At 40.7% G+C, this 10,073-nt stretch overlaps 1 protein-coding gene across 3 annotated transcripts in view; it reads left to right on the plus strand.

The window, feature by feature from the left end:
• The window catches only part of TXNDC9 (thioredoxin domain containing 9), an 11,216-nt gene extending 1,737 nt beyond the window's left edge, over nucleotides 1-9,479 (plus strand). For all 3 annotated transcript variants that reach the window (XM_042868220.1, XM_042868219.1, XM_042868221.1), the window contains 4 exons: nucleotides 372-588; nucleotides 3,097-3,215; nucleotides 5,423-5,677; nucleotides 8,099-9,479. In XM_042868220.1, coding sequence (XP_042724154.1) covers nucleotides 400-588; nucleotides 3,097-3,215; nucleotides 5,423-5,677; nucleotides 8,099-8,216 — 681 coding nt within the window. In that variant the 5' untranslated portion in view covers nucleotides 372-399 and the 3' untranslated portion in view covers nucleotides 8,217-9,479. The remainder of the gene's footprint in view (nucleotides 1-371; nucleotides 589-3,096; nucleotides 3,216-5,422; nucleotides 5,678-8,098) is intronic.
• Nucleotides 9,480-10,073: the final 594 nt, after the last annotated feature.

Consider the following 10,073-nt stretch of genomic DNA (forward strand, 5'->3'; position numbering starts at 1 on the left):
AAGGCAAAAGCAAACAAGGATCACAAAAGAGAATAAGTAGAAGAGCTTACCCTTGGGTTGAGCTCACTAGAAGATACCAAAAGAGGAGGATCTCCAGAAGAGATCCTTCCCCTCTGGTAGCCAGCTCTTAAATAGGTCCAGGAGGGGTGGAGCCTGGCTCCACCCCTTCCGGAAGCACAGGTGAATTGCCTTCAGCTGTGCTCCTCTGGCTGACTCAAGGCTCACCTCAGGTGATTAATCAGAGGTTCAGGCCGTGACTCAACAGTTCCCATACAACAGTAACATTTTGTTTCTGTAGGATGTAAACTGCAAGCCAGAGAGATAAGGCTTTTAATTGGAAGTGCTCACACCAGGTATCACTGTTTCCACAGCTCTGAGGAGATCACTTTGTACTTAAAGATGGCTGCTGATACATCTGTTGAAATACTTCAGAAAGTTCTGGAGAATGAAATACTTCAGACTGCCAAGGTAGTGGAAGAACATCTGGATGCTGAAATGCAGAAGCTCGACCAAATGGATGAAGATGAGTTGGAACACCTGAAACAGAGGAGACTTGAAGCACTGAAAAAGGCCCAGCAGCAGAAACAAGTAATTCTTAGACTAACATAGGTTTTGATTCATACGGTGTAACAGGCTTTTTGGAAATCCTAGAAAAATTGTATGGGTGAACTAAATGGGTATTTTTTCTCTCAGTTTCCTGTATTTAGTAATTTTAAATTATGTAGAAAAGCAAGCATCTGTCCATGCATTGTGTGATTTGCGATATTCAGAGTCAAAAAAAATCTCTGTGATTGTCTTACAGGAAGAGTGGGATAAGGAGTTTAGTACAAAGATCTCAGTGTGTCATTGCTCAGTGAATGTTGCTGCATGAAAGCTAAGCCTTGCAGACAATTTAACCACAAGCTTTTGAGGTTCCTTGTGTTTCCAGATGCTGGAGAAGTTTAATTAGGGAATGTGAGTGGTGCTTGCTCTTTTCTAAGGCATTCTGTAGAAGAATGATGTAGAGTCTGTCCTTGTTCTGAGGTGAAATTAGTTGTCATGCTTCTTCTAATCTAATGAAACGCTGGCTGTGTATGCCTTTTCATTTCTTCTTGCAGGAAGAAATTCTGCTTTGTTTCCTAGCATCTCTTGCTAAACTGTGGTCTTGATGCTCCCCTGGAAGTTCTTCCTGAAAACACAAAGTTTTAGTAATATATGCTCTGAGGTGATCACCTCAAGTGCAGGCATGTTCTGAAGCAGCATGCAGAGTGGGGATTAAAGTGTGTGAAGGGGGTCTTGAAATTGAGGAGACCCCAAGGTAAGGGGAGAGATGCCAGGATCCTCTAGCCATCATTAGAGCAGCTGAGGAGGTGTGGGCAGTGTTGGGAACAACATCTTGGTCCCTGATAACTCACAAAAGCAGGGCTCCAGTTCTGTCCCCACCCTTCACAACCAAAAAGATATAAAGCTCTTACAGCTATAGACACTATACTGGCAGCCTGCAGTGGGCATCAAAAAGAAACTCAGCCAAACACGTGCAGTTCAAGAGGTTCCTGTAAAGTGTTGCTGGTAGCTTTCTGACACAGGTGGTGGTTAAGCCAACAAGATATGTGTTGCTGGACCTTCTGCTTACAAAGAAGGTTTGGTTGGGGATGTGAAGGCTGGAGATGACCTTAGCTGCAGTGATCGTAAGGTAGTAGAGTTCAGGATCTCGTGTGAAAGAAGCAGGGCAGTGGGTAGAACTGTAACCCTGGACTTCAGTAGTGCCCACTGATAGAACAAGGGGTAAGAGGCACAAACTGGAACATTGGAAGTTCCATGTGAACATAAGGAAAGGCACCTTCACTTTGGGGGTGACAGAGCTCTGAAAAAAAGCTGTCCTAAGTGGTTGAGGTGTCTCCTTCTCTGGAGATATTCAAAGGATATCCTGGACACTTTCCTCTGTTGTCAAACCTGCTTTAGTAGAGGGTTGGATTTATGATCTCTAGAGGTACCTTCCAACTCCTGTATTTCTGTAACATGTGGTCTGAGTTCTAAATAGGTTTCTTAATTTATTCTTTGCAAACCTGAAGAAAGAAATAGACTGGGGCAGGGTAAGGGTGACTGGGTTGAGAGGAGATCCTTTGGCTGTGGTGGCTCGTGCCATGTTTTGAATTAGAAATGCAGTAAAATGTGGAATGGTTGGGGTTCTGGACAAGAGGCAGTGTTAATGGCTTTGATTCTCCACATGTGGAAGCAGAAAAAGTGTTATGCTATTTGCTTATCTTTAACAGTTATATTTTTTTTCTTCAAAGTCATGACACTTGGGCACACTTAGATATGGACACATGGAAGTTCACCTGCACAAATGTACTCCTATCAGTTGATCTTCTGTCACTGTTATCTCTTTTGAAGTGCAATTTTGAAGTAGTTTACTATTGAGTAAAAAGTAAGATGCCTCATGCTATTCTGGAAAAATAAGTCATCGTGATAATTTCTTTATATGACTATACTTGCTGGTTGTTGGCTGTCTGGGTTTTGTTGTTTTGGTTGTTTTTTTGTTATAGAACCATAGAATGGTTTAGGTTGGAAGGAACCTTTGAAGTCCAAGCACCTTGCTATGAGCAGGGACAACTCTCAGTAAATCAGGCTGCCCAAAGACCTATCCAGCCTTACCTTGCCCACTTCCCAGAGTGTGCCACCTGGGCAGCCTGTACCACTGCCTCGCCATTCTCACTGTGAAGAGTTTCTTACGAATGCACTATAATTAATTTTCAGAAGCTGGTTGGTTTTTTGTTTGTTTGTTTTTTATTGTGCAAAAGCAGTCTGGAGTCGACCAAGCTGTACACTTACAGTTTTCAATTTGGAGAATTTCTGCTTTGAGCTAGTCTGATCTCACTGAGAGGCTGCGCTGCAGAAATCTCTGCAATTCAGAGCAAGACTTGTGTTTACAAATATGTGAGGTATCTTACAGCTCAACCACCTGCCTTCTACCTATTCCTGTATGAAATGGGCTTCCACTGAAGTCCCTTCTATTTTTTTGTTTGTTGTTTTTGGTTCTTAAGAGCCGTCATGCTGGCACAGCAGATGCAGGGCTAACTAAATCTATACTAATTATTTCCTTTTGTTTTCCCTAAGGAGTGGCTTTCTAAAGGACATGGAGAGTACAGAGAAATCCCAAGTGAGAGAGACTTTTTCCAAGAAGTCAAAGAAAGTAAAAATGTGGTTTGCCACTTCTACAGAGATACAACTTTCAGGTATAGTAAGTAACTGATGTTTGAGAAACCTCCTCTTTATATTTGTTTATAAAAGCAGTTAAAATCTGCTAAAAGCAGTTAAAATCTCATAAGTAAATTCAGATTTTTAGAAGTATGAAAAGACCGTGATTTTCCAATTCTTACTTCCCCAAAATCACGTGTTGTTTTCCAAGTGAGGTGAATGTGATTTGGCATTTGTACTGTAATCAATTATGCAAGTTACTGAATGATGTCAGACAGTGCTGTGGGTCATTGTTGATTTTGTTTCAGGGAGCCAGCTCTCTACATTTAGTGACCACATAAGACTAGCAACTTCTGACAGATCACTGTCGTTATTCCAGATGGAGATATTCTGGGAAGTTCTGACAGACAAAATCAGAATATAAACATGAACCTCTGTAGGCATCTTTAGAATTTAAGGTTTTGACTTTTGAAAGGGTTCCTGGATACCAGCTATAGCTGTTTTCTCTTTGGGCCTGTACTGTCATGATTATGTCACTTCTTTAGACCATGAGAGACCTAGATCTGAGTAAACGTCCTGACTCAGAATGGGAACCTAAAATAAGATCTCCCACTGCTGTGGAGGAATTTCAGAAGTTCTGGGTTGTAAGCTGTTCCTAGATGGTTTATCTCAGTGCCTTCTGTTGAAGTGCAATTGCAGATTGCAGTGCTTATTGAAGGAGGAGCCAGTTGTCCTATCTTTTTCCCCAAGTTGCATTCTGTCTGGTTTATGAAACATAAACTGAAACAGCTTCAATGTAAGAAATAGAAAAAAGGTTAAATCTAGATTATGCAGCTAGGTATTTGCATCTTAAGTTTTCTGAATAAAATAGAGAGGTAGTAAAATAGAAAGGGCTCTTCTGAGTTTCTCCTGTGACCCCAACCTGCACAGCCGTGTTCAGCTCTGGGGTCCCCTGCACAAGAATGACGTGAAGCTGTTGGAGTAGGTCCAGAGAGGGCTACAAGGAAAATGAGAGGACAGGAGTAGCTCTGCTGTGAAGACAGGCTGTGAGAATTGGGGTTGTTCAGCCTGAAGAAGAGAAGGCTCTGGAGAGACCTTAGAGCAGCCTTCCAGTACTTGAAGGGGGCCTACAGGAAAGACACCATGGATGTCCCATTCCTGGAGATGTTTCAGGGCAGTGATGTGGCTTTGGGCATCCTGGACTGGTAAGTGTCCATGCTCATAGCAGAAAAGTTGGAACTGGATGGTCTCTGAGGTCCCTTCTGACCAAAACATTCTTAGTATCTGAAGCTGTTGGATTCAGCTAGCTTTTACTAAGCAAAACAAAGTTGGAAAAACACCTGTGCAAATAAGTAGATTAAAACAGGTGTGGATCTCATTGCTGTTGTTTGAACCAATTAAGTGTGTAGTCTCAGACAGGAAGAGAAACTTTCTTTAAAAGTTCTTTGTGAAACATGTAATGCTGGCAACCAGCTTGAACCTACTGTGTCAGATTTACCATCCACATTATCAAGTTGTTTTCATCCTTGTCCACTCCAGCTTTTTGATCTTCTCAGCCTTCTCCTTTACTTAAGGACAGTCACATCAGATTTGTGCAGCTGAGCCAAACCACTCCAAGAAGAAAGTTCAGCATGTGAAGATTGCAAGTGACAGTTCTATATGTCTGTGCCTTCTGAGAAGTATTTTGGGCAGTTCATGTTACTGTCCCTTAGCTGAGAAATGATAATTATATGTTCATTATTATTACTTTGCCACAGAAAAGTGAAACATGTGCCTTTGGCACTAATGAAGGGCTCTGTGCAAATATATTTTTCTGCGTACAGTGACTTACTGTGTCTCAGAGTTGGAGGCTGTGACTTTTATGAAGTTAGAAAGTTGATTAGTGAGAAATTTTCTGAGCACACAGACAATGAAACTAAAGAGGAACATGGAGATCAGGAGGAAATTTTGTCAATAACTGCAGGTCTTCAGAAGTGAAAGAGGCTTTCCTGGTGCATGGGGGATTTGGAGTATAATTAAGAAACAATAGAAATGGATGATGTAATTATGCAATAAAGGTGCTCCAAGGTATTGTTCTGTTGTTAGGTCTGGCATCCCTTTGAACACAGCTTCTCTTGGAACTAAATTTTTAATTTTAAAGATGATGTCTAAAGAAGCAACATGATAGAAATAACTCTTGTTTCTATAAAGTATGTGTTTGTCATCTCATTGACAATAATGTTTCATATGTTTTTTTTTCTCACAGGTGCCAAATAATGGACAAGCATTTGACTGTATTGGCAAAAAAACATGTTGAGACGAAATTCTTGAAGTTAAATGCAGAAAAATCTCCTTTCTTGTGTGAGAGACTGCGCATCAAAGTAATTCCAACTCTAGCACTAATAAAAGATGGAAAAACACAAGACTATATTGTTGGCTTCACTGATCTCGGTAACACTGATGACTTCACTACAGAGACCTTAGAATGGAGATTAGGCTGTGCAGACATAATTAATTACAGGTAATTAACAGTTTTGTGATTGCTTTTTCTAGATAAAATGCAAGAACATGCTTGTAGACAAGAATCTAAAGGTTTGTAACTTTGATACATTATATGATTAAGGCACAAACAAGTTTAAGGTTGCTCAAGGAGACTGTGGATGCCCCATCCCTGGAGGCATTCAAGGCCAGGCTGGATGTGGCTCTGGGCAGCCTGGTCTGCTGGTTGGGGACCCTGCACATAGCAGGGGGGTTGAAACCAGATGATCATCGTGGTCCTTTTCAACCCAGGTCATTCTATGATTCTATGTCATGATTTCATCTGTGTACATTAGCAAGGGAAAGCAAGTGCATATCTTTGGCAATGTGTTGATATCTTATAATGATCATTATGTATTTTTGGTACAGTAATAAAAACAAACACAGTTCTTGCTGTAAGGTATTGTAACACCCTGGATAGCATGAGAATGTCAGTAAGGCAGCAAGATCCCAGGCTGCAGCAAGTGAGGATTCACTCAAATGCAACAGCAGTGGGCACAGAAACAAGGGAAAGAAGCTGCTTAATTTCAGAAGGCCTCAGGTATGTAGGGGTCCCCAGTGAGACGGCCTTACCTCCACTGCCAGCCCTTAAATCAGATCTGGGAAGGGGTGGATCCTGGCTGCACCCCTCCTGGTCACTCAGCCATTGCATGCACCTGAGCTCCCCTGGGCTGGCCCTGCCTTCCCACCAGGTGCTCAATCATTGTGTCACGCTGTGACGTAGCATTTTCACTGCAGGTATATAGAAGAGCTAACCTGGCTGAGTCCTGTGCCTAATGTCATTCATTCTAAATGAGCTCAGGCATCACAGTTACAATGCAGTAAAGTTTGAGCATTTTAATTCGCTTCAGTGAAAACTCTATAAGCTACATTAATGCTTTTTCTAATACTTTATTGTCTGCAGTTTATTTAAATGCCTAATTCCCAAATTATGACAAGAGGTACTATATCTCAAAGGCAAATAAACTATTACTCACTTTAGCTTGTCAGCTGTTGAACTTCAGATGACCAAAATGAAAATTTGTAATTCATAACAAGTGGTAATATCCACTTGCCTGTTCAGTAACAAGAGAATAAACAGAGGACTTAAAGGCAGTGTGGATGTATGTTGTAGACAGCAGCACCCCTTTATGGGAGAAATAATTGAGTGGAGTTGTATCAAGCTGTGCTGAATTTGCTAAATTTTTGTACACTGGCTCACTGCATAATTTTACTTTCTGCTTGACTCATAGTACAGTGTATTCTGCTTCCAGTAGAACATTTTGTTCTTTTTTTTTTTCCACACTCTAAGTTTGGTGCTCTGGCTTTGGAAAGCAAGCCACTATATCTGCACAGCCCAGGAGATAATTCCTGGACGTGTTCATTTATAAATGTTTCCACGTAGCTCTGAATGCAGCATCCTACTCTCTGGAGTTCCTCATGAATCTGAAAACAGGCGTTTGGGTTTTTCGTGGGTTTCTTTTTCCTTCAGTGTATGTTGGATGACAGATGGTGAAAGGATGTGCTGTATTTAGGAGGAAAAATGTTCTGGTCACATTGATTTGAGTAAAATCAGGATTCAGATGTCGTATTGACTAATTACTGACATGTAATTAACTAGCAGTCAGTGAACTTTGTATTTAGAGTCGATAGCTCCAACATGTTATTTACAAAGTGTTAACAACGAATTTTCAATCAGCCTTCTGTAGCTAATTCTAAAAAGTTCTAATTGCTCACTCCCTAACACTGACATGCAAACCTCTTGCGGCTCACGTGAATTAAAAGCACCTACAGCCTTCTCTGAATGAGGGGAGAGGATTCCCCTCTGCTTTAGAAAATGCAGGAGCCCCAGCTTTACGTGAACACAGGTAATAGCTAGATATAGATTCAAGTAGGGAAGATTTAGGTTGGATGTCAGGGGGAAGTTCTTCACAGAGAGAGTGGTGAGGTGCTGGCACAGGCTGCCCAGAGAAGTTGTGGATGCCCCGTCCCTGGAGGTGTTCAAGGCAGGGTTGGATGGGGCCCTGGGCAGCCTGGTTTACTATTAAATGTGGAGGTTGGTGGCCCTGCCTGTTGTGGCAGGGTTGGAGCTTGATGATCCTTGAGGTTCCTTTCCAATCCAAGCCGTTCTCTGATTCAGCAACCTCTGCACCCACTCACTAGTGAGAAGACTCCCACAAGGTCATGTGCAGACTGAGGGGTGCGTTCTTGCACAGCCTACTAGGCTGTGCATAGTGTCAAATAAGGTTATGCTCTGCTGGCAATTGCACTGTGCTACTCAGGGTGGCTTTAGGGAGCAGGGATTGTGTTTGCTTGGTGTTTGTGTTTTTTTTCTGGAGGGACAGGTAGCTGGAGATGCTATTTTCTGTCTGCATAAATATGACCTTAAACAACACCTTTTTTTTTTTTATTATTATTATTTTAGTGGAAACTTGATGGAGCCACCTTTTCAAAGCCAAAAGAAATTTGGAGCAAGCTTTACAAAGTTGGATAAGAAGACCATCAGAGGGAAGAAATATGATTCAGATTCTGATGATGACTAGAACATTAAATCTATTTATAAATCATGTTTTGTTTATGCTTGGTACATTTTTAAGGATGATTTTTATAAATCTTATTGCTTTTCATTACATCTGCGCATAATGCTCACTTTTTCTATACAGTTTTATACAACTGGGTCATATCAGAAGAGAGCCTAAAATATTTTTTTTTTTCTCTCTTTTGGGAGTCATTTGTAACTCAAAAATCAAAGTCCTAATTAAGTCACGTGTTGCCAACAACGAACTTTGTCTAACTGTACATTTATGAAGTGTTGTGAAGTAACTGTTAGGAACAGCTGTCTCAAGTCAGACCAAAGGTCCATCTGGCCCTATATCCAGTCTCAGTGGCCAACAGCAGATGCACAAGAAAGAGTAAAAACAGGGTAAGCAGATAGCGATGCCTCTTCAGGAAATAGTCTGAGCAGTTTATGGCTTGGGGAACTCTGTCTGAAAACATTTGTTGGATAAAAAGAAAAAAATCTTTTTAACCATCGTTACATCTTTATAGCTTTCACATCGTTTGGCAAGGAGTCCGCAACTTAACTGCGTTGTGTCAAGGACTACTCCTATTGTTTTCATTGAATTTAAGTTTTGGTTTGTTTTTCAATTTTCTTCATTAAAGGAGACAAGAAGCAATTTGATTTTTCTCTATCTGTTCATCTGCCAGTTCTCTTCAAACTTACAACTGTTTATTGTCAGTAAAGCACCACAAGTTATTAGTGCAGGAATTATACATTTTAACAGAGGATTGCTTACCTCGTGGTGCCATGTCACAACATTGCATAACTACATTGCACTGTAAGTTGTAAAAAAGGTTTGTATAGTTACATGGTTTTGAATGTGTGGATTTTTTTTAGCAGATGCTTTGTACAAGAGAGTAGGCTAGAGAAAAGAATTCAGGAGAAACCTTGATCTGTTTAGATATAGCTCAGCATTCTGTGTGCTGTTTTTTCGGTAACAGACTGAATTTTCAAGGGAGAGCATCTTTGGAACATGATATAAATTTTCTGGGTAGGTGAAAAGTTAAATGTTTTTCTTTTATTCTCGAAATCATGGTTTGCTGTGTGCTGGAGGATGCTTTCTAAGATGATACTTTGAATTGGCCTAAAAAAGCCAATGAAGTGGGTCTTGTTAGTTCTTGCTGCCTTGTAGTGGAGAATGCCATTGGGCCAGCCCAGCAATATAACCCTGCAAGTAAGTCTAAACAATAATTATTATATTTTATTTCAGGTCATGTACATTGAAATAAAATTATTTTAATTCTAATGTTGACTTCTGCATTCTTTCCATTAAGATGGTCTAGCTGCTCTGAGTTACTTTCTTTCAGTGGCCTGTCAATGTTGCACGTGCTCTTGCTAGATTTGTAGCGAGCTACTGTCTGTTCTGACATTGACTTCATTTTGAGAAAGTAATCAGTCACCTTAAGATGCAGCTGCCTATTAGTGCATTAGAAGCAGGCTTGCTTCGAGCTGATCTCTCTTGCAGTGCACAAACTCTCTAACTGCACTAGTGTTTTTTTGCATGGAATTGGATTTAGGAGACAAATGTTTCACAGCATTGTTAAGAGTGCCTTAGCAGGGCTCATCTCTGAGTCTTAATTATGTTGAAGTAGATGTGGAAATATAAAATCCTGTTTAAAATTCCTGCATGTTCCATGGATGTGCATTTAGGTAGTAGCTTCTGTACTTCTGTACTACTTCTAGTAGTCAAGATTCTGGCAGGTAGCACTGTTAAAGTTTATTAAGTTCTGTGTGTGAATAACTCCATTATGAACACAATACCAATGCTGTGGTTTCATGTCCCTCTAAGCTGCTGATTTTTTTTTTTCCAAGACTAATCTTCAGTTCTGCCTGTTCCTTC

This window comes from Lagopus leucura, unplaced genomic scaffold (genome assembly GCF_019238085.1).
Source record: "Lagopus leucura isolate 7727_CA_CO unplaced genomic scaffold, USGS_WTPT01 Super-Scaffold_100001, whole genome shotgun sequence".
In the NCBI taxonomy this organism is placed as follows: domain Eukaryota; kingdom Metazoa; phylum Chordata; class Aves; order Galliformes; family Phasianidae; genus Lagopus; species Lagopus leucura.